A 25,524-nucleotide genomic window follows, 5' to 3' on the forward strand; every position below is an offset into this window, starting at 1 on the left:
TCTTAATATATCTTATAAGGAATCAAACTGATGTGGTAAAAGGAAAAGTGAGTTTTAAAGATTCAGTATATTTCCAGAAAAAAAGAAAAATATTCAAAATAAAGAATGCCATGGGAAATTGACTTAGTTATTTCTATATATTTTAAAAAGAATCCAGAGGGATGGGATGGGGAGGGAGGTGGGAGAGGGGTTCAGGATGGGGAACACATGTACACAAGTGGTGGATTCATGTCAATGTATGGCAAAACCAATATAATATTGTAAAGTAATTAGCCTCCAATTAAAATAAATAAATTTATATTAAAAACAAAAGCAAAACCAAAAAAAATTAAAGGAGTACATTATTAGATTACTTGTTTTTTACCATGAAAATAATACACAATACAAATTCATTAAGTAAGGAATACAGAGTCAAATTGAATGAAGATCAGATATTAAGAAAAAATAGTTTTTGTTTTGTTTTTAACAGACTGCCTGTCTTAGTACTTCCATCTGCAGCCTGCTAGCAAACTGCAAGAAGTACAGAGAACCTAGATTCAGGAAGAATTCTTATTCTAGAGTGACTTCAGCAAAAATGGTACAGAAGATAACCCTGGAGGCCTATCCTTCCCCAAAACACCAATTTTTGCAAACTCTGTTAGTATTAGCTTAATTAGAACTGTCCAAGATTGTAAATGTTCATAGTAAGGAAGTAAACTTTTAATCAGGAAGGGACTGAAATGTGGAAGGAGAGCTTTCTGGCAATATCTTACCTTTTTGTCCAGTCCCCTCCCTAGCCTGGAAGCAGCCTTGAAGACAAAAGCTGGAGTTCCCACTGTGAGTTCTGTTTCCAAAAGGGTCTATGGAGACTTGTTTCCAAGTAATTATTGTATTTCTCTGTTTTAACCTATCTGGGTACTCCCTGAAAGATTGATGAAGGGGGCTTGCCTTTGTTTTGCCTAACTGGGAGTTCTCTCATTATGATCAATAGCTGATTTGTCATCAAAAGTCATGGAGAACAGAGGCAATAATATACTTAAACTGCTGAAAGAAAACTAATCAAACAAGAATTCTATATCCAGCAATATTACCCTTTAAAAATGAAGGAACAACAAAAGCTGAGAAAATTCCATCATTAGTATATTTACTTTATAAAAATAACTAAAATAACTAAAATGTCCTGAAATAAGATAGCTGGTGATGGACAGGGAGGCCTGGCATGCTGCGATTCATGGGGTCGCAAAAAGTCGGACACGACTGAGCGACTGATCTGATCTGATCTGAATAACTCAGGACTGTGTGAAGAAATAACAACATTAAAAATAACTACACAGGTAATTATAAAAGACATTATTTAATTTTTGGTTTATAATTTCTTCTATGATTTAAAAAATATACATTTACAGCAGTAGTTACAAATCTATGATAACAGGCACACAATGTAAAACAATGTAATCTGTAATAACAGTAACTCATTGTAAGAGATATAAGGGAGCAGAGCTTTTGTATCATACTGAGACTGTGCTATGCTAAGTCACTTCAGTCGTGTCCGACTCTGTGCAACGCCATAGACGGCAGCCCACCAGGCTCCCCCGTCCCTGGGATTCTCCAGGCAAGAACACTGCAGTGGGTTGCCATTTCCTTCTCCAATGCATGAAAGTGGAAAGTGAAAGCGAAGTCGCTCAGTCGTGTCTGACTCTTAGCGACCCCATGGATTGCAGCCTAACAGGCTCCTCCATCCATGGGATTTTCCAAGCAAGAGTACTGGAGTGGGTGCCATTGCCTTCTCCGCATACTGAGACTAAAGTGGTATAAATTCAAAGTTATTTTAAGTTTAAGATGTTCACTGTACTCCTTAGATTTAAAAAATACAACCAAAAAATATACTAAAAAAGAAATGAGAAGGGAATAAATACAGTATATTATTTTTAAAAAAGTCAATAAATGCAAAAGAAGGCAAGAAGGAAGGAAGTGAGGAACAAAAAAGGTTTAAGGCATAAGATACATAGAAAACAACAAAATGGCAGAAGTACTTTCCCATGAGTAGTTACACTGAATGTAAACAGACTGAACTCTTGAATTAGAATTAAAAGGCAGTGACTAGCAGCATGCATTAAAAAACAAATTAAAAAACAATAATTCATGAGCCATCTGTAATGCATTCTACAAGACACTCATTTTAGATTCAAAGATACAAACAGGTTGAAAGTGAAAGGATGGGAAAAATATTCCGTGCAAATAATAACCCAAAGAGAGCCAGGGTAGCTATATTAATATTAGAAAAATAGACTTAAGAGGAAAATTGCTTAAGAGATAAAGAATAACATTACATGCTGATAAGAATGACAATCCATCATGAAGTTTTAACATTTAGCAACAAAGCAAATTGTACAGAGCAAAAACTGACAGAATTGAAGGGAGAAATAGACAGCTGTACTATCACAAAGGCCTTAATATAGTTTTCAGTAATAGCTAGAACACTTAAACAGAAGATCAATAAGAAAAATAGTGGACTTGATCAACACTATAAATCAACTAATAGTTAGACACCTAACAGTTTATGGGGACATAATGAGGTGGACATGACCAAGCACAGCACATACCACATTCTTCTCATTAACAGCAGAACATACATTCTTTTCAAGTGCACATGGGATATTCTCCAGGATATACCATATATTAGACCACAAGGTAAATCTGATATATTTTTAAAGATTGAAATTATACAGAGAACAACGGAATGAAGCTAAAAATCACTAAAAGAAGAAAAACTGGAAAATTCACAAATAAGTGGAAATTAAGTAATATAATTTTAGACAACCAGTAGGTCAAAAAAGTCACCAGGAAATGAGGAAATATTTCAGAATAAATGAAAATGAAAACCCAACATACTAAAACTTACAGAATTCACTGAAAGCTCACAGAGAAAATTATAACTGAAAACACCTACATTAAACAAGATATCAAATAAATAACATAAACCTTCATCTTAATTAAGAAACTAAAAAATCTGCACCAAACTAAACCTCAAGCTAGAAGAAAGAAGGCAATAATAAAGAGCAGAGATAAATAAAACAGAAAAGAGAAAAGCACTAGAGAAAATGAACTCCATCAAGAGTTGATTCTTTGAAAGAAAAATCAACAAAATAAACATTTACCCAGACTGACAAAGTAAAAGACTTATATCAGGAATGAGAGTTAGGGATATTACTACTTATCTTTCAGAAACACAAGTAATTATAAGAGAATACTATGAACTCTAAGCCAACAAATTGGATAATGCAAAGAAAATGAACAATTTCTCAGAAACACATAAACTACCAAACTGATTCAAGAAGAAACAGAAAATCTAAATAGATATATAACAATTAAAGATACTGAATGAGTAATCAAAACCCTCCTAATAAAGAAAAGTCAAACATGAAACAATTTCACTGGTAAATTCTACTAAACATTATAGAAGAATTAAATCCTTCTCAAACTCTTCTAGGAAATAAAAAAGAACATTCCTACCTTATTTTATGATGCCAGCATTATCCTGATACCAAAGCCAAAGATATGACAAGAGTGTATGTGTGTGTATTACTAACAGATACAAAAAAATCTTCAACACAATTCTAGGAAACTGAATCCAGGAACATATTAGAAGAATTATACACTATGAACTACTGAGAATTATCCCAGGAATGCAAAGATGGTTCAATGAACAAAGACCAAGCAATATATTCACCACATTAACAGCATAAAGGAAAACAAAACAAAACAAAACATGTGATGATGTCAACTGATGCAGAAAAAGCATTTAACAGATCCCAACACCTCTTCATGATAAAATCACTCAGCAACCTAGGACAAGGAAACCATCTCAATAAGATAAAGGATATTTATGAAAAACCCACAGCTAACATTATTCTCAATGGTGAATGAGTGATAAAAAACATAATGTTGCCACTTTTATGCAACACTATGGTGGCTCACTGGGTAAAGAATCTGTCTGCAGATTCAACTCACACATGGATGGTCAACTCCTTTCCACCAAAGGTATCAAGATCATTCAACAAGGAGAGAATAGTCTCCAAGCAACCATGCCAGAACAAGTGGATGTTCACATGTATCTCAATTAGAGTCACACAAAAAAATTAGCTCAAGATGGACCAAAAAATGCAAATATAAGAGGTAAACCTCTTAGAAGAAAACATAGTGTTTCATGACCTTAAATTTGGCAATAGTTTTTTACATATGACACTGAAAACATAAGTAACCAAAGAAAAAATAGATACTACTGGACTTCAAATTCAGAAATTATGTGAATCAAAGAAATTATCAAGAGAGTGAAAAGAAAACCCACAGAATGCAAAAGATCTTCTAAAATCATCTATCTGATAAGAATCTATCCAGAATACATGAAGAATTCTTACAACTCAACAACAAAATGACAACTGAATTTAAAAATATGCAAAGGACTTAGATATTTCTCCAAAGATACACAAATAGCGAACAAATGTATGAAAAGATATGCAATGTCATTAGGAAATGTAAATCAAAGCAAAATTAAATACCACCTCATACCCACTAAGATGGCTTTAATCAGAATAATGGACAACAGAAGATGGCAGAGGAATAGGATGGGGAGACCACTTTCTCCCCCCATAAACTCATCAAAAGATCCTTTGAATGTTGTGCAACTTCCACAAAACAACTTCTGAATGCTGGCAGAGGACACCGGGCACCCAGAAAGGCAACTCATTCTCTTTGAAAGGAGGTAGGATAAAGCATAAAAGAAAAAAAGAGAGAAGATTTAGGGATGGATATCCGTCCTGGGGAGGGAGTTGTGAAGGAGGAGAAGTTGCCACAGTAGGAAACCCTCTCAGAGGCAGGTCTGTGGGGAGTTTTGGAATCTCAGAGGGCAACATAACCGGGAGGAAAAAAACGAAAAAACAAAAAACCACACATTATGCGCCTAACCACCACTGCCAGTGGAGAAGCAGCCCAGGGGCTTGCTGAGGCTGGGGTATATCATCAGACCGGGCCTGAGTGCCCTGAGGACAATCTGAAGGATCTAACATGAGATAGCAACCAAAACTGTGGGATCTCCAGAGAGACAAAAAAAAAAAGGAACTTTCCCAAGAGGGGCTCTAAGGCCTGCGTCCTAGACAGCTGCAAATAGGACCCTCCCCACCCCTACCCAGCCTGGAGGTAGAGAGGCAGCCAGAAGGCAAGGGGCGGCCCCAGAGACCAACATTTCAGCATCTTCCACCAAACTGAGCAGGCACCCAGTTGCTAACCATGTCTTCCTGGGATCCTGGGTGGTTGACATCCGCCAGGAGGGTTGCAGCCTGAGATCAACTCCCCAGAGGAGACACATGACACCTGAAATGGTGCCACTGCAGCGTACCCAAAACACCAAGCGCCTGGGACCAGGGAGGTGATTCAGACACACGCACGGCCAATTTGGGACAGTACACTCGCCAAGCACCTGGTCACCTGAGCTGCTCGGACCTGGGAAGGGCACAAAACGCATGCCCATCTGGGTCTGTGCCCTTGTGGAGTACCCAAGAACATGCATGGTTTAGACCTGGGAAGTGCATGAAATGCAGGGTCCACTTGGGACAGTGACCTTGCAGACTGCCCTGGAGCCTGAGCAGTGTAGACCCAGGAAGCACATGCTGCTTTGGGTTGTGGCAAGCTCAGTGTGGTCCATACGCTGAGACCACTCCCCCAACACCAGATATCTGTTTGCAGTGTCCCTTCCTCCCCACAACTGAACGAGTAAGCCTAAATAAGTGACCACCTTCGCCCCCTTGTGTTAGGGCAAAAATTAGACACTAAAGAGACTTGCAAACAAAGGAAGCCAAAAGAAACAAAGAGGGAACCGCTCTGTAAGTGACAGGTGCAACAGATTAAAACCCTATTCAGTTCAGTCGCTCAGTCGTGTCTGACTCTTTGTGACCCCATGAATCGCAGCACGCCAGGCTTCCCTGTCCACCACCAACTCCTGGAGTTCACTCAGACTCACATCCATCGAGTCGGTGACACCATCCAGCCATCTCATCCTCTGGCGTCCCCTTCTCCTCCTGCCCCCAATCCCTCCCAGCATCCGAGTCTTTTCCAATGAGTCAACTCTTTGCATGAGGTGGCCAAAGTACTGGAGTTTCGGCTTTAGCATCATTCCTTCAAAAGAAATCCCAGGGCTGATCTCCTTCAGAAACCCTGTAGTTAACATTAACTGTGCATTGAAGGGGGCCTACAGACCTTGAGAATAAGTTGACCTTGAGTAAAAGCTGGAACAAGGAACTATCTGAAACTGAACTGACCCACACTGCCCACAACAGCTCCAGAGAAATTCCTAGATATATTTTTACTATTATCACTTTTTTTTTTCAAGTTCTTTATTACACCTTTAATTTTCATTTTTATAACCTACTATTACCTTGCAAAAAAAGACCTTATTTTTAAAGCAAATTTCACATATATATATTTCTTTTAAAATTTCTGTGATTGATTTTGTTTTGTAATTTTTATATTACATTTTTGAGAGTCTAACCTCTATTCTAGATTTTTAATCTTTGCATTTTGGTATTTGTTAATCAATTTTGTACATTTAAGAATGTAATCTTCAGTATCCATTTTCACCTAGGGATATAATTACTGGCTTGACTGCTCTCTCCTGTTTTGACTCTCCCTTTTCTCTCCCAGGTCACCTCAATCTCCTTACTCCCTCTCCTCTTCTCTACTTGTTCTGGGTGTTCTGGGCTGTGAAGAACACTTGGGGAACTGATTACTGGCTAGATTGGTTTCTTCCATTTTGACTCCCTGTCTTCTCCTCCTGGTCACCTCTATCTCCTTCCCTCTTCTCTTCTCTATGTAACTCTGTGAATCTCTCTGGGTGTTCTGGATTGTGGAGAGCACTTAGGGAATTGATTACTGGCTAGATTGCTCACTCCCTTTTTGACTCCCCCTCTTCTTTTCCTGGTCACCTCTGTCTTCCTCCTACTTCTTCTCTTCTCTATGTAACTCTGAATCTCTTTGGGTGTCCCTTGCTGTGGAGAATTGTTTCACCATTAACCTAAATGTTTTATCATCTGTGCTTTATGGATGGAGAATCTTGAGGCTACTGTAAGAGAAGGACTGAAAGCCAGAGGCAGGAGGCTTAACTCTAAAACTTAAGAACATCAGAGAACTCCTGATTTCAGGGAACATTTATAGACAACAGCTCACCCAAAAGTCTCCATACCTACACTGAAACCAAGTTCCACCCAAGGGTCAACAAGTTCCAGGGCAAGACTGATAATTCTCCAGCAAAGCAGGAACAAAGCCCTGAGCATTAAAAAACAGGCTGCCCAAAGCCATGCCAAACCCACAGATACCCTAAAACTCACTACTGGACACTTCATTGCACTCCAGAGAGAACAGATTCAGCTCCACCCACCAGAACACAGATATAAGCTCTCCCAACAAGGAAACCTTGACAAGCCACTAGTCCAACCCCACCCACAGGAAGCAGACTTCACAATAAAGAGGAACCATGAACTTCTAGCCTACAGAATGGGCACCCCAAACACAGCAATCTAAACAAAATGAAAAGGCAGAGAAATACTCAGCAGGTAAAGGAACATGATAAATACCCACCAAACAAACAAAAGAGGAGGAGACAAGGAGTCTACCTGAAAAAGAATTCAGAATAAATGATATTAAAGATGATCCAAAATCTTGAAAACAAAATGGAGTTACAGATAAACAGACTACGGACAAGGATTGAGAAGATGCAAGAAATGTTTAACAAGGACCTAGCAGAAATAAAGAAGAGTCAATCAATAATGAATAATGTAATACTGAGACCAAAAGCACTCTGGAGGGAACCAACAGTAGAATAACTGAGGCAGAAGAGAGAATAAGTGAGGTAAAAGAATTGTGGAAAAATGAAGCAGAGAGGAAAAAAGGAAAAAGAATTGACATGAGGACAACCTCAGAGACCTCTGGGACAATGTTAAACGCACAACATTCAAATCACAGGTATCCCAAAAGACAAAGACAAAAAGAAAGGGCATGAAAAAATACTTCAGGCGATAATAGTTGAAAACTTCCCTAAAATACGGAAGGAAATAGGCACCCAAGTCCAAGAAAGCCAGAGAGTCCCAAACAGGATAAACCCAAGGTGAAACATCCCAAGATACATATTAATTAAACTAACGAAGATCAAACACAAACAATAACTATTAAAAGCAGCAAGGGAAAAGCAACTAGTAACCCACAAGGGGATCCCCATAAGGCTAACAGCTGATCCTTCAACAGAAACTCTTCAGGGCAGAAGGGCATTGGCAGGACATACTGAAAGTGATGAAAGTGATGAACCAGTGATGAAAGAGAAAAAGCCAGATTACTGTACCCAGCAAGGATCTCATTCAGATATGAAGGAGAAATCAAAAGCTTTACAGGCAAGCAAAATCTGAGAGAATTCAGCACCACCAAACCAATTTTTCAACAAATGCTAAAGGATGTTCTCTAGACAGGAAACCCAGAAAAGGTTTATAAAATCAAACCCAAAACAACAAAATGGCAACAGGATCAAACTTATCAATAATTACCTTAAATGTAAATGGGTTGAATGCTCCAACCAAAAGACAAAGACTGGCTAAATGGATACAAAAACAAGGCCACTATAAATGCTATCTACAAGAAACCCACCTCAAACCAAGGGTCACAAACAGACTGAAAGTGAAGGGCTGGAAAAAGATATTCCATGCAAATGGAGACCAAAAGAAAGCAGGAGTAGTAATACTCATATCAGATAAAATAGACTTTGAAATAAAGACCATGAAAAGAGACAAAGAAGGACACTACATAATGATCAAAGGATCAATCCAAGAAGAAGATATAACAATCAAATATATACGAACCCAACATATGAGCACCTCAACATGTAAGGCAAATGCTAACAAGTATGAAAGGAAAAATTAACAGTAACCCAATAATAGTGGAAGACTTTAATACCCTACTCACACCTATGGATAGATCAACCAAGCAGAAAATTAGCAAGGAAGCACAAGTTTTAAATGATACAATGGACCAGTTAGACCTAATTGATATCTATGGGACATTTCACCATAAAACAATGAATTTCACCTTTTTCTCAAGTGCACACAAAACATTGTCCAGGATAGATCACATCCTGGGCCATAAATCTAGCCTTGGTAAATTCAAAAAAACTGAAATCATTTCAAGCATCTTTTCTGATCACAATACAGTAAGATTAGATGTCAACTACAGGAAAAAAAAAAAACCTATTAAAAATACAAACATATGGAGGCTAAACAATACGCTTCTGAATAAACAACAGATCACAGAAGAAATCAAAAAGGAAATCAAAATATGCACAGAAATGAATGAAAATGAAAACACAACAACCCCAAACCTCAGGATTCAGTGAAAGCAGTGCTAAGGGGAAGGTTCATAGCAATACAAGCTCACCTCAAGAAAAAAGAAAAATCAAACAACAACCTAACTTTTCACCTAAAGTAACTAGAAAAAGAAGAAATGAAGGACCCCAAAGTTAGCAGAAGGAAAGAAATCACAAAAATCGGAGCAGAAATATATGAAAAAGAAACAAAGGAGATACAGCAAAAATCAACAAAACTAAAAGGTGGTTCTTTGAGTAGATAAATAAAATAGACAAACCATTAGCCAGACTCAACAAGAAGAAAAGGGAGAAGAATCCAATCAATAAAATTAGAAATGAAAATGGAGAAATCACAACAGACAACACAGAAATACAAAGGATCATAAGAGACTACTATCAGCAACTATATGCCAATAAAATGGACAGCTTGGAAGAAATGGGTGAATTCTTAGAAAAATATAACCTTCCAAAACTGAACCAGGGAGAAATAGAAAATCTTAACAGACCCATCACAAGCATGGAAATTGAAACTAATCAAATATCTGCCAACAAACCAAAGTCCAGGACCAGATGGCTTTACAGGTGAATTGAACCAAAAATTTAGAGAAGCACTAACACCTATGCTACTCAAAGTCTTACAGAAAACTGCAAAGGTAAACCCCCAAACTCATTCTATGAGGCCACCATCACCCTAATACCAAAACCAGACAAAGATGCCACACAAAAAAGAAATCTACAGGCCAATATCATTGATGAACATAGATGCAAAACTCCTCAAGAAAATTCTAGCAAGCAGAATCCAACAACATATTAAAAAGATCACAAATCATGACCAAGTAGGCTTTATCCTAGGGAGGCAAGGATTCTTCAATATTTGCAAATCAATGTGATATACCACATTAACAAATTGAAAGAAAAGCCATATGATTATCTCAATAGATGCAGAGAAAGCCTTTGACAAAATTAAAAAACCCATTTATGATGAAAACTCTCCAGAAAGCAGGCATAGAAGGAACATACCTCAACATAATAAAAGCCATATAGGATACACCCACAGCAAACATTATCCTCAATGGCAAATAATTGAAAGCATTGCGCCTAAAGTAAGGGATAAGACAAGGGTGCCCACGCTCACCATTACTATTCAATATAGCTTTGGAAGTTTTAGCCACAGCAATCAGAGAAGAAAAAGAAAAAAAAAGCAATCTAGATGGGAAAAGAAGTAAAACTCTTACTGTTTGCATATGACATGATCCTCTACATAGAAAACCCTAAAGACACAACAAGAAAATTACTAGAGCTAATCAATGAATATAGTAAAGTTGCAGGATATAAAATTAATACACAGAAATCCCTTGCATTCCTATACACTGAGAAAACAAAGAGAAATTAAGGAAACAATCCCATTCACCACTGCCAACAAAAAGAATAAAATATTTAGGAAAACCTCGAATAGCCAAAGCAATCTTGAGAAAGAAGAATGGAACTGGAGGAATCAACCTGCCTGACTTCAGACTATACTACAAAGCTACAGTCATCAAGACAGTTTGGCACTGGCACAAAGACAGAAATATAGATCAATGGAACAAGACAGAAAGCCCAATAAATCCACAAACCTATAGACACCTTTGGAGAAGGCAATGGCACCCCACTCCAGTACTCTCGCCTGGAAAATCCCATGGACGGAGGAGCCTGGAAGGCTGCAGTCCATGGGGTCGCTAAGAGTCAGACACAACTGAGTGACTTCCCTTTCACTTTTCACTTTCATGCATTGGAGAAGTAAATGGCAACCCACTCCAGTGTTCGTGCCTGGAGAATCCCAGGTACAGGGGAGCCTGGTGGGCTTCCGTCTATGGGGTCACACAGAGTCAGACACCACTGAAGCAACTTAGCAGCAGCAGCAGCATGGAAACCTTATCTTTGACAAAGGAAGCAAAACTATACAATGGAGAAAGACAATCTCTTTAACAAGTGGTGCTGGGAAAACTGGTCAACCGCTTGTAAAAGAATGAAACTAGAACACTTTCTAACACTGCACACAAAAATAAACTCAAAATGAATTAAAGATCTAAATGTAAGATCAGAAACTATAAAACTCCTAAAGTAAAACATAGGCAAAACACTCTCTACATAAATCACAGCAGGATCCTCTATGACCCACCTCCCAGAGTAATGGAAATAAAAGAAAAAATAAACAAATGGGACCAAATTAAACTTAAAAACTTTTGCACAACAAGGGAAACTATAAGCAAAGTGAAAAGCCAGCTTTCAGAATGGAAGAAAATAATAGCAAACAAAGCAACTGACAAAGAATTAATCACAAAAATATACAAGCAGCTCATGCAGTTCAATACCAGAAAAATAAATGATCCAATCAAAAAACGGGCCAAAAAACTAAATAGACATCTCTCCAAAGAAGACATACAGATGGCTAACAAATACATGAAAAGATGCTCAACATCACTCATTATCAGAGAAATGCAAATCAAAACCACAATGAGGTCCTATCTGATACAGGTAAGAATGGCTGCTATCAAAAAGTCTAAAAACAGTAAATGCTGGAGAGGGTGTGTAGAAAAGGGAACCCTCTAACACTGTTGGTGAGAATGCAAACTAGTACAGCTACTATGGAGAACAGTGTGGAGATTCCTTAAAAAATAGGAAACAGAACTGCCACACGACCCAGCAATCCCACTGCTTGGCATACACACGAAGGAAACCAGAACTGAAAGAGACACGTGTACCCCAGTGTTCATTGCAGCACTGTTTATAATAGCCACGACATGGGAACAATCTAGATATCCATCGGCAGATGAATGGATAAGGAAGTTGTGGTGCATATACACAATGGAATATTACTCAGCTATTCAAAAGAACACATTAGAGTCAGTTCTAATGAGGTGGATGAAACTGGAGCCTATTATACACAGTGAAGTAAGTCAGAAAGAAAGACACCAATACAGTATATTAATGCATATATATGGAATTTACAAAGATTGTAACAATGACCCTATATGTGAGACAGCAAAAGAGACACAGATATAAAGAAGAGACTTTTGGACTCTGTGGGAGAAGGTGAAGGTGGGATGATTTGAGAGAAAAGCATTGAAACATGTATATTACCATATGTGAAATAGATGACCAGTCCAAGTTCAATGCCTGAAACAGGGCAATCAAAGCTGGTGCACTGGGACAACCCAGAGGGATGGGATGGGGAGGGAGGTGGGAGAGGGGTTTGGGTCAGGGGCGGGGGGACACATGTACACCCATGGCTAATTCATGTCAATGTATGGCAAAAATCACCACAATACTGTAAAGTAATTAGCTTCCATTAAAATATCAATTAAAAAAAATAACAGACAACTGTTGGTAAGAAACTGGAACTCTCACACATTGCTGGTAGAAATAGAATGGTGCAGCTACTATGGAAAAAGTCTGGTGGTAAAAGGTAAAGACAGCATTAGCACATTCCAGCAATTCCACTGGTAGGTATATACCTAAAAAGAATTGAAAACACTGGTGTTCAAACAAAAACCTGCACACAAATGTTCACAGGAGTACTGCACATATACAGTAGCCAAAAGGTGGAAATAACCCAAATGACCATCAAGTGATCAATGTACCACAAAATGTGGTATATCCATATAATGGAATATTATTTAATTATAAGAAGAATGAAGTATTGATACATTCTATGATATGAATGAACCCTGAAAACCATATGCTAAGTGAAAGAAGCCAACACAAAAGGTCACACAGTATATGACTTCATTTATGTAAAATATCCAGAATAGGCAAATCCACAGAGACAGAAAACAGATTAGAGGTATCCAAGTACTTGGAAAAAAGGGTATTGGGGTTTCTGTTTGGGATGATAGAAAGTTCTAGAACTAGATAGTTGTTATGGTTGAGAAACACTATGAACATACTGAGTGGCAGTAAATTGTAAACTTTTACATGGTAAATTTTTTATTGTGTATATTCTGTCACACAAAAATATGCTCTAAAAGTTTTGCTATAAAGAATATTTGAAACCTCCTAAAACCATAACTCATTTAGAAATAAGGTAGTTACACTGACTTACTACATCAGGAAATGACAAACTTTTCAGTAAATACTTTTGGCTTCACAGGCCTTCCTGTGTTGCAGCTACTGAACTCTGATGATACAGCATGAAAGCAACCACAGACATTAAGTAAGCAAATTGATGTGATCCAGTAAAATTTAATTTTCAAAAACAGGGGACAGGCCAAATTTGGCATGAAGACTGTACTTGGCTAAGCTGTGATGCATATTATCCTCCTTGTATTAATGGGAATATTATGAGAAATTACAAATCTTTTCTTATCCAAATTTGCTGTATTATAAATTAAAGTTGCATTAAATTAAAACAACAAAGCTATAACAGTATATTGGGATCTTCTCTAGTAGCTCAGTCAGTAAAGAATCTGCCTGAAAGGCAAGAGACCCAGGCTCGATTCTTGGGTTGGGAAGATCCACTGGAGAAAGAAATGGCAACCCACTCCAGTATTCTTGCCTGGAGAATCCCATGGACAGAGGAGCCTGGCAGGCTACAACCCATAGGGTCACAAGAGTCAGACACGACTTGGTGACTAAATCACCATTTCAGTATATAAAGTCCATAATAGTAAAAGCTTTACATTTACTGAAAATCAAAAGGCAGAACTGATAAAACTGTATTATATTAATAAAAATTTTATACATACTTAACACATTAGCTAAATGTTAATTTAACTTCAATGTGAACTACAGATTATCCATAATCTTCTTAAAGGTAATACCATTTTTCCTTTTGACCAACCATGGTGAGAACATCTTGACATACCTTCCTTCTTATCACCTTTCTCAATTTTTTAATGAAACTTTGAAAACTTCTAAACCTACTCTTTTTCTGAAATTTATTATGTTTATAACCATGATTAGATAGCTGGGTACTGTTTGTTTTTCATTAGACCTTTGTTTTTTAGTTTGGTTTCTTTAGTCATAATTAAAATATTGCTAAGAGTTGGGCACAACTGAGCGACTTCACTTTCATGCACTGGAGAAGGAAATGGCAACCCACTCCAGTATTCTTGCCTGGAGAATCCCAGGGACGGGGCAGCCTGGTAGGCTGCCATCTATGGGGTTGCACAGAGTCAGACACGACTGAAGTGACTTAACAGCAGAACATTTAGAGTAATTAGAACTAAGAAATGCTTACTTATTATTTCATAAACCATTACCAACTTTAAATATTAACAAATAATAAATGACCCAAAGACAGACAGCAAAGAATATGGCCTAGAGACAAAGTAAAAAGAGAAACAAAGTGCTCACAGTTAATCTACAAACCATAAAATCAGGCCAGAAAAACCCTAAGTTGAAAATTTAACAGATACTTTTAGTAGTATGAACGTCAAAATAATTCTGATATTGAATGCTAAATCAGTATTTTCCTTTATAATTGGACTAACTGCTCAGATATTATTTTGAATAAGCCCAAAGTAAATGAAATCACAAGTGGTTCAGTGGCCTGAACATAGTTAAGTACTCAGTGTGAGTTGAGTGAAATGATGCTGAGAAATCCATTTTGTCCACGGAAAGTCAATATTTTGCAAAACTGTATCTAAAAACATATTCTTTGTATCTAAAAACAAAACAAAACTGTATCTAAAAACATATTCTAATTTCTAAGCTTGGAAAGGATGGCAAATGGCACAGAAATGCTAAGAGTAAAATTTTCCCTTTCAAAATATCTCAATTACTTTTTCCTTTTTCACTATTTGCCAATGGTATTCAGCCTAAATAAAAATTTTCTCAATAAATGATAACCAACTTGGATAAATAAACCTATCTTTCAAATAATTTTATGTCATCTTTGTAAAGAACCCTATATTATAGGGGAGCTTCTTTTCTTAAAAAAAGTGTAAAGTATTAGAAAAAGAAACCACTAGCTAAGTCATTTTAAGTAAAATTCTAATTCTGAAAAAATCTCTCTGTTCTCTGAACATTTCAAAATCAAATATGAAAATCTGACAAGTTCAACACATCATCTGTTCATCAACTCAATATCATCTGCTTTAGTAACTTTTAAATTTTTAGTGTATTAAAAACTACTACTTATCCTTGTTCTCTAGAATAATTGTTTTAGCACAGTAGGCATCAAGTAAGCAATGAATGCTGTGAAGTGTGGCTTAAGGGAACATAAAAGACAGATATGATACAACCAGAAATTTTGTTAGTTTTATGTAATTTCAAGCTATTTCAGGCTTGGCCAAACATAAGCAAAATTTAAAAGTATCACTGAAGAAGTAAATGTGTACGTAGAAATATAGTGTAAATAGTTTGCGTTTCCAAAAGTTAATAGTATTTAATTGTGATAAACTTAAAGTACTTACTCTAAAAGAGGTGGAAGTATTTCACAATTCAAAACAAAATCTCTGCATTCTGCATTGTCACCAGCAATATTACCAAGTGCCCAAACAGCCTTCAAAAAACAATAAAAAATATTCTTTTACGACAATATCTTAAATAAGATTCTCTCTTAAGAATGAAATTTTATTGTAAAAGGAAAAAACTGGTAAGTTTTCAAGATGTTAAAAAAAAACATGCTAGTAGACAAGAAAGGAAAACTTCAAAAATATCTTTAATAATATTTTTAGTCAAATTAAAACACAGGGCATTTAAAAATTTTTTCTTACATGATAGTGAAATGTTTATTCTCTTTAAGAAGGAGATAGTTTGTCTACTTTGAATCTACATGGAGAGACAAAATATAGTTGACCTTTGAACAATTTGGCAGTGAGGGGCATCAACCCCTGCACAGTCGAAAATCCATGTATAACTTTAAAGCTGGCCCTCCTTACCCAAGATCACCTGCAGACTCAACCAACTTCAGATTGTATAGTACTGCAGTATGTATGTATTGCAAAAAAAAAAACTGTGTGTAAGTAAACCAACACATTCAAACCTGTTTTGTTCAAGGGTCAACTGTATATCTATTTAGGGAATTTTACAATTACCTATGCTAGAAGTTTGCCACTATGCCAAAGAATCCACTCACTGGGAAGGAACTAACTTGTAAAAGAAAAAAGGAAGGAGAGATAAAGCATAGTAAACTATAAGGTAAAGCTAATGTGAGAACTGTCTTGAATTAATGCTTAAAAATAAGCTTAGAGATAGTCCAGATTAAATAAATGACAGTAAAAGATCAAATTATTCATGTATTAAATTTCAATTTGATAAGAAATTACACAAATGCAAATGATCATTATATTTTCATTTCAAGTTTCTCATAAGTACAAAAGTAGACATAAGTTAATTTTTCAACTGAGAAAATTATATTTTAACATTTAAAATTTACACTAATATTTTTAACATCTACTCTAGACCTAAGTTTATTTTTTACATTTTTAAGAAAAAGTTTTTAAAGTGATGACATTTTTCACCCTGTGAAGTATTTTGTTTGTGGGATATCAATTTTTATAACATTTTGGAAGTCCACTTTGAAATAGTAATAGCACTTTAAAAGCTTTTCTTTGAGTATAATCATTTTTCCCTAATGAAATAATCAAGGCATATATTAATGTCAAGACATATTACTATCAAGATTGATATATAATGATGCTCACCACAATATTAACACCAACAAGCTAGAAATAACTCAATTGTACAACTACTGAGGAATAAATTATGTAGCTACCTGAATGGATAATGAGTAATCAGTAAAATTTTCTTCAAGAATAAATAATAAAAATAATAATTAATAAATAATGATAAAGAATAAATAATAAGAAAAAATATAAAAATATATATATAAACAAACAAATGGAATGGTAGTGAGATCTATGGATCAATTTGCATGAACATGAATCAAAACAAAAATAACAAAACATTTGACTTTCTCTAGATGGTAAAAATTATATGTGATTAAATTTTCCCTGTTACAACAACTATGATAATTTATTTATAAAGTCTAATCTAAAATGGTTTATTAAAAATAACATGACATATTAAAAAGAAACAATAAAATAATCTACATACAAGTAAAGAACAAGGAGTCAGACTGTTCCAGGTTTAAAACCTGGCTCAGCCCTTCACCGTGACTTTGGGTAAATTACTATCTTTTCTGGGTCTCAGTATGCTCTTCTATAAATGGGAATAGTAATTCTCAATAGCTGAAATCTATATACAAAGGAGCTAGGATAATACCTAAAACAGTTCATTCTTCCTTCCAATTTGACACTAAACAGAAATTATTATATTCTAACAAATGTAATGCACAGGCAACTTGGTAAAAATGAATTTCAAATCATAATCACAAATGGCACTTTCAAGAGAAAATTAAAATCTAGTAGATATAACAGTTCAAGTTAGAAACTTACCTGTTCTTGAACATCTTCATGCTCTGAATTAAGAAGTTTGATAAAAATTGGAACAGCCCCAGTTTCAATCACTACTTTGGTATGCAGAAAAGTTCCAGATGCTATATTAGTTAATGCCCACGCAGCTTCAAACTAAGGAAAAATAAAAGCAAAATAGATGAAAGCCCCAAAGAAATGCCAGAAAGAGGAAGAAAGGAAGAAGAGAGGGAGTCAAGACTTAGCTGAATAAGTCTGAGAGAAAGATTCACTTACGATTAATAAGATTCAATGTGAAATCAGATTTGATAGGTAAAAAAAATTTTTTTTAAAAAGGACTCTTCAATCTGGAAAAATAAGAACTGAGAAGAATAAAAATTTATAAAATCATGAACAATAAATGAACACATCTGAATTTATATTTCATAAAACCCCTGATGTTTACTATTAGGGAGCCAGGTATTCTAAATCAAGCAGTTTAAAACAAAATGATACACACTACTTAATTAATAGAATATTTATGGAACTTAGAATCATAAATGGAGAAGGCAATGGCACCCCACTCCAGTACTCTTGCCTGGAAAATCCCATGGGCATTGGAGCCTGGTGGGTTGCAGTCCATGGGGTCGCTAAGAGTCGGACACGACTGAGCGACTTCACTTTCACTTTTCACTTTCCTGCATTGGAGAAGGAAATGGCAACCCACTCCAGTATTCTTGCCTGGAGAATCCCAGGGACGGGGGAGGGCTGGTGGGCTGCTATCTCTGGGGTTGCACAGAGTCGGACACAACTGAAGCAACTTAGCAGCAGCAGCAGCAGAATCATAAAAGGTTACTTTTGTTTCCCTAAGGATCATCTATTCTAAACCTTCTCACTTAAATAAGAAAAACTAGAAAGCCATACATTTAGGTGGTTAGTTCAAGGTGAAAGAGTTCATTATTAGCAGAGACAAAAACTTGTGGTATTCTTTCAAGTAGCAGTGCCTCTGGGAAGTTACTCATATCAATCAGATTTCAGATATACTTATCTGTGATGGATTTATAATGATGCAATTGAGAAAATTTTAACTCATGGTTCTCTAACCGACTAGCAAATTAGACCTGCAAATTAAGGAGTGACAATAATGACAATGGCTTTAAAAATATTTGGCCTAGACAACTTTTCACATTAAGGTAGGTATTATTATGATTAATAAAAGTGTAATAAAAAGCATTAGTGAAAGGCATGAAAAGTACAGATAAAACTAGAGAAAATGGTTATATTTTTTAAAAGGAAAAAAAAAAGAGGCAGAGCTCCTATTCAACTCCACTAGATCTTCAGTATTTGGCAACAATGCCAATTCTTCTGATTTGTAAAAAGAAGCCCCAAATCTAGACTTCCATTTGAAATTCTTCAACTTTTGAAAGCCTTATATCTGAATTCATATATTTTAAAACATGTGCAGGCCAAACATGTAGGTCCCCAGTTTGAGGCCTCTCAATTACAGCAAGTCCCCTACATATGAGCCTTCAAGACACAAACTTTCAAAGATATGAACGTGTGTTCCATCAACATCAGGCAAGAGTGATACAGATATACTGCATATATATATACTGATATATATCTGCAGCCTAACCTCCATCTCCTATTGTTGACGATCCTTCAGCTCTACCATCCCCACTTTCTCTCCCTCCTCCAGTCAGTAACTCTTCTCGCCTGGCATGCCAGCCCCTGCCTGCCAGCTGCTGTACTACACTACTATACTTTTCAAGGTAGTATACTACGAGATTAAAAATGTTTTCTTTATTTTTTGGTTGTTTTTTATGTATTATTTGTGTGGAAAGCATTATAAACCTTTTACAGCACAGTACTATATAGCCAATTGTGTTAGTTGGGTACCTAGGGTCACGTTATTGGACTGATAAATGCACTCTCAAAACAGAACTTAGTATAGTTCAGTTCATTCGCTCAGTTGTGTCCGACTCTTTGCAGCCCCATGAACCGCAGCACGCCAGGCCTCCCTGTCCATCACCAACTCCCGGAGTTCACCCAAACCCATGTCCATCAAGTCGGTGATACCATCCAACCATCTAATCCTCTGTCGTCCCCTTCTCCTCCTGCCCTCAATCTTTCCCAGCACCAGGGTCTTTTCAAATGAGTCAGCTCTTTGCATCAGGTGGCCAAAGTATTGGAGTTTCAGTATCAGGCCTTTCAATGAATATTCAGGACTAAATTCCTTTAGGATTGACTGGTTGGATCTCCCGGCAGTCCAAGGGACTCTCAAGAGTCTTCTCCAACACCACAGTTCAAAACATCAATTCTTCAGTGCTCAGCTTTCTTTACAGTCCAACTCTCACATCCATACATGACCACTGGAAATACCATAGCCTTGACTTTACTGATAAAGTAATGTCTCTGCTTTTCAATATGCTGTCTAGGTTGGTCGTAACTCTTCTTCCAAGAAGCAAGCGTCTTTTAATTTCATGGCTACAATCACCATCTGCAGTGATTTTGGAGCCCCAAAAAATAAAGTCAGCCACTGTTTCCCCATCTATTTCCCATAAAGTGATGGGACTGGATGCCATAATCTAAGTTTTCTGAATGTTGAGCTTTAAGACAACTTTTTCACTCTCCTCTTTCACTTTCATCAAGAGGCTCTTTAGCTCTTCTTTACTTTCTGCCATAAGGGTGGTGTCATCTGCATACCTGAGGTTATTGATATTTCTCCCGGCAATCTTGATTGCAGTCTGTGCTTCCTCCAGCCCAGCGTTTCTCATGATGTGTTCTGCATATAAGTTAAATAAGCAGGGTGACAATATACAGCCTTGACGTACTCCTGTTCCTATTTGGAACCAGTCTGTTGTTCCATGTTCAGTTCTAACTGTTGCTTCCTGACCTGCATATCGGTTTCTCAAGAGGCAGGTCAGGTGGTCTGGTATGCCCATCTCTTTCAGAATTTTCCACAGTTTATTGTGATCCACACAGTCAAAGGCTTTGGCATAGTCAATAAAACAGAAATAGATGTTTTTCTGGAACTCTCTTGCTTTTTTGATGATCCAGTGATTGTTGGCAATTTGATCTTTGGTTCCTTTTCCTTTTCTAAAACCAGCTTGAACATCTGGAAGTTCACGGTTCATATATTGCTGAAGCCTGGTTTGGAGAATTTTGAGCATTACTTTACTAACGTGTGAGATGAGTGCAATTGTGCAGTAGTTTGAGCATTCTTTGGTATGGTTCAAGAATATATTGAACAATATATTTCATATTAACTTGGATAATATGGTACACCATATAGCTGCCCAAAGAACACACTGTTGAATTTCACTAGGTTTCAAGTATAATGATTAATTGGAGACCAAAATGGCAACTCACTCCAGTATTCTTGCCTGGAGAATTCCATGAACAGAGAAGCCTGAAGGGCTACAGTCCACAGGATTACAAAGGGACACGACTGAGTGACTAACACACACACAATGATTGATAAACTCTCAAATCCCCAACGTTCTTGAATACTGTGTGCTTTCTACACATGCTATTTTCACAACCTGAAATTACTTTTCCTTTTATTCAGCCTGTTAAACTCTCATTCCCCCTTAAGACTAGCTGTGTAACATTGTAAACATAAGCTGCTATGTTCTCTCTGCTCTCAAAGTACTTTGTATAACAATTTTCTATTAGCACTAAGTGAACTATAGTATCATCTATAGTACTATAGATCTGTTTAGGTGTTTGTCTTCCCCAACAGAGTGAAGAATTTCTGCAAAGAGAGAAATATCTTACCAATCTGTAACTACAATGCCTTATACAATGTATTGTTTAAAGTAACATTCAATTTTATCCATTCACTTCTTCTTTCAATCACTTAGAATTAAAGAGCCAAATAAACTGCTATCAGGAGGCTTAGATTTTAGTTTGGACTCAGAGCTTACAAATAAAGTCAATGACCAAACCATGATTTCCAGCCCTTACAGCACTATTACATAAAGACCCTAGTTGATAGATAGATTTTAGGTGATTAATAGTCCTTATAGCATTATCACTTAATTGACATAAGACTATCCTTATTGTAAACATTCTCAGCATTTTTTATAAAGCTCATGATGGGTAATATTCAGAAGTGCAGCACATTTCTTTGCTTATACCTAGAGAGAGGATCTTTCCCAAGTAATTTCAAATTATTCAAATACCAGGAACAGTTCTCCTATACCAATAAGAGCATTAAGAAAGTAGGTGTAGGTTATATATATATAGCAATGAAAGTCAGGAAGAACAATCCTAAACAGTAAAATATTTGCAAACTTCAATATTTTTAGTAGCCAATTATTTGGAAGACATCTTTAAATTTTCACTATAACTGAGAAGCAACACTCTTTAAGACACACTTAACTTTGGTCACATTTTAAGTAGATTATACTGATTTGTTCTTTCTTAAAAAAAAAAAAAACTGATCAATCAGATAAAAATGTTTTAAGAGGTACAAGAGTTTATACTAAAAAGTCACAACTTTAGTTAGGAGCCAAAATAAATTTAACTATTAAGTAAGTTAACATTTTGATTTATGATTTTCTAAAGCAAAAGTTATTAAAGGTTGACAACTATAAAATTTTTCTTAAAATTACAAATGATTTTAAATATATTTTTCAAAAAAAATTGCTTAATGATAATAGTTTCTAGAGAAAGTAATAGTTCCTAGAAAAAATTAGCACTGTAAACTTGACCAGGGCAAGACAGGTAGCACCACCTTTAATCGCCACCTACTGATATTTACTGAATGCTTACAATATATTCAGTACTGTAGAAGTTGCTTTCACTAGAAACTAATCCTATGTCATTTCTGGAAAGATAATTAAGAACATAAACTACAGAACTCACTTGTAATGTACAATTTTCATTTCTTTCAAGAAATTTCACAAATCTCTGCACCACTCCTGGTTTCTGTATAACTTGATCAATTGGTGGATTAGGTTCTAAAAATTAAAAAAGAATGAAGCTATTATGCAGATACAAAAGCACAATGATCTGGACCCTGTGTCAGTTAACAGGACACACAAAATAACTCTTTCCTAGATTTCACTGCCCAGACTTGAAACCCTTAGCTGGACGTAACTGAAGAAAATAAATGCTCTCATAACTGCAATGTTTGCTGCCAAAAAAAAAAAAAAAAAACTACAAAAAAGCAAATTATTTTTCATTAGTGTAACAGTAAGAAAATTTTAAAATATTTCCTAAACAAATATTTAAAATTCATAAATTAAAGGCTATTTAGCAGGTCACCTTTACAGTATGGGAGTATTTCAGTCCAATACTCAAAACACCAATCAAAGGATAATAACCCTCCTAAGGATAACAGTCCTTCTAATTCTTCATAACCATACTCCAATTTCCAGGGATATCCCTTTCACTACAACCATGAACTGCCTAATGTCTTTCAGCCAGACAAGTCCTATCTTCTCAAGATGTTATTTACAAAAATGCTATTCAACTATGTAGAATTTTTGATAAACTCTCACAATAGGTGAGGACTTAAGAGAATAATAAAATCTCTAAGAAGTTTAAATGAAAATTAAAATAAGTGCAAAAAGTAAGTGCAATTAAAATAAATGCAAACTTAAAGATATTTCTGGGATTTCCTGGCAGTCCAATGCACCTGCAATGCAGGGGGCCCAGGTTCAATGATTGGGAACTAAGATCCCACAAGTCAAGCAATGTGGTCAAAAGAAAAAAAAAAGGAATAGACATTTTTCCTTTTCTTTTTTCTACAAATTTGCTATCCTAACTTTTTCAAAAATTGGGAGATTTCTGCAAAGCTAGTAAAATACTACAAAGTTTTGTTTTGATGTTCTACATGAAAAGTCTGGATTCTACAGCCTAAACTGCTCTTACAGTTATAAAACATCAAGATAATACATAATATTAATGCTTTTACTCCCACCCAATATAAAATAGAAATTAAATTTTTTAAAATTTGTAAAAAAAGAAATATCTGATTAAATTATTTTACATTCATGCTCTGCTGTCATGCTGCCATTTTTAAAAAGTCTGAAAAATATTTCTGTAAGAATTTATAAATATGTATCTCTAACTTTCTTAGCAATGGGACTGATTTGGGACTATTTTGCTTCTTTAAATTCTTTTACATTTGCAGATATTCTACAATCAACATGTGTTACTTTGACAGTATAATGGTTTTAAAAAAGAGATTATAGAAAAAATTAAGACGTACTGGCAAAGAGTCTTAAAATTTAAAAAAAAACTAACAAAATTGCACTACAAATTCCTGTAACATCAGGAAATAAGTAACATCAAATAAGCACACTGAAAATAATTCTTGCCTTTAGAAAGCAGCTTTCTAAATTTCTGTGTAGCTGTTAGCTGTTGATCAGCATTATTAGAAAAAATCATCTGAACCATATCTGAAGTAATAACTTCTTCCTAAAACACAGAAAATATAATTATTATCCAAACATTTTAAATTAATAATTTTGCAGTACATCTCTGAAATACTGAAGAAATATAATTTGAAATACATTTGTAATATCTACCTCTGGAATGGGTACAGTGGAACTGATGTCTGGATCCTGGATAGGATTTTCTAACATAGATTCATCATTTCTGGGCAAAGAGACATTTCTGCGTTTGAATAACTATAATAAAGAGAAATAATACATTAAGTTTTCCATAAAACCCTAAATTCCCATAGAATTATTTTTTCCTTTAAGTGAACAAAACAATCATTTTATCACTTAAAGTTCCGAATATTTTAGTATTTTGTAATCGCCATACCATAAACACCTAAATTATTCAAGAGAAGTTAAACATCTGGGGCTAGATTAGCTCTTGTTCTATAGACTGCTTTGGGACATTCTTAATCTCAGGTCTTTTAACCAATTTCCAGTACCATAAACAGAACACACATTTATATTTTACAGCACTTAGAAAAACACATATGCCTACACTGAATTATGAGATATCTAAGAAGAAAAGCAGATCTGTTATATGAGTGAGATAATGCGATATATTAACAGAGCCAGTATATCAGACTAACAAGTAACAAGAACAACTCTCAGGGAAGATGACCCTATGCTTAATAACTGAGTGAACATAAAGAAAAAAAAAAAGAGAGGAAGAGAGAGACATGGTCAAGTCACAGAGCAAGATTTACAGGTATATTTCATAAATCAAAACTGATAAAAAATCTGGTATCATAATCTTTTTGATAGCTAAATAAAATTCTGCTCTTCCTCAGTCTCTACACAGTTCTTTTCCTATTCCTTTATTTAACAGACTTTTTTTTCTTAAGTACCTACTGTAATATAGTAGAGACTATGTTAGATGCTATAAATAGGGGGGATAATCATATTTCTAAAACAGGCCTTTTTTAACTTTCTACATTGCTAGTCCCTTTTACATAGTGGTTCTAATTCATGTATGTGAGGACCATACCCTTCTATTTATTGATGAATACTTCTAAATTTCAGTGTGTCTTGGAATGAAACATGTGGAGATGCATTCTTTTAAATGAATTTTTCTATTCCTTATGTTCCATATATAAAGCTCAAACAGAGAAGGCTAAGAGGTCTGCCTGATGAGACTATAGGAGAACAGTATGAGTAGCATAGGAAAACGATTATAATTAACTTAGGGGCAAGGGTTATGAAAACCACAAAGTGACGAATACAGTTAATGTTTTTCTAGGGGGCAAATTTTGCAACACTGAGTGGAAGTGATACAAATAGGCTCAAGAGTAAATATGTCTTAGCGCTGGGGTAGAAATATTGACATAAAAGATTCATCAATGGAATAGAAAAG

The 25,524-nt window shown here is 35.6% G+C and overlaps 1 protein-coding gene across 1 annotated transcript in view; it reads right to left on the minus strand.

The window, feature by feature from the left end:
• KPNA5 (karyopherin subunit alpha 5) overlaps positions 1-25,524 on the minus strand; it is a 50,733-nt gene that overhangs the window by 19,651 nt on the left and 5,558 nt on the right. The window contains exons 3-7 of the mRNA XM_002690097.7: positions 24,258-24,359; positions 24,048-24,147; positions 22,588-22,682; positions 17,761-17,892; positions 15,775-15,863 (exon numbers count right to left, since the gene is read on the minus strand). Coding sequence (XP_002690143.2) covers positions 15,775-15,863; positions 17,761-17,892; positions 22,588-22,682; positions 24,048-24,147; positions 24,258-24,359 — 518 coding nt within the window. The remainder of the gene's footprint in view (positions 1-15,774; positions 15,864-17,760; positions 17,893-22,587; positions 22,683-24,047; positions 24,148-24,257; positions 24,360-25,524) is intronic.

The sequence above is a fragment of the Bos taurus genome, chromosome 9 (assembly GCF_002263795.3).
Source record: "Bos taurus isolate L1 Dominette 01449 registration number 42190680 breed Hereford chromosome 9, ARS-UCD2.0, whole genome shotgun sequence".
Classification (NCBI taxonomy): domain Eukaryota; kingdom Metazoa; phylum Chordata; class Mammalia; order Artiodactyla; family Bovidae; genus Bos; species Bos taurus.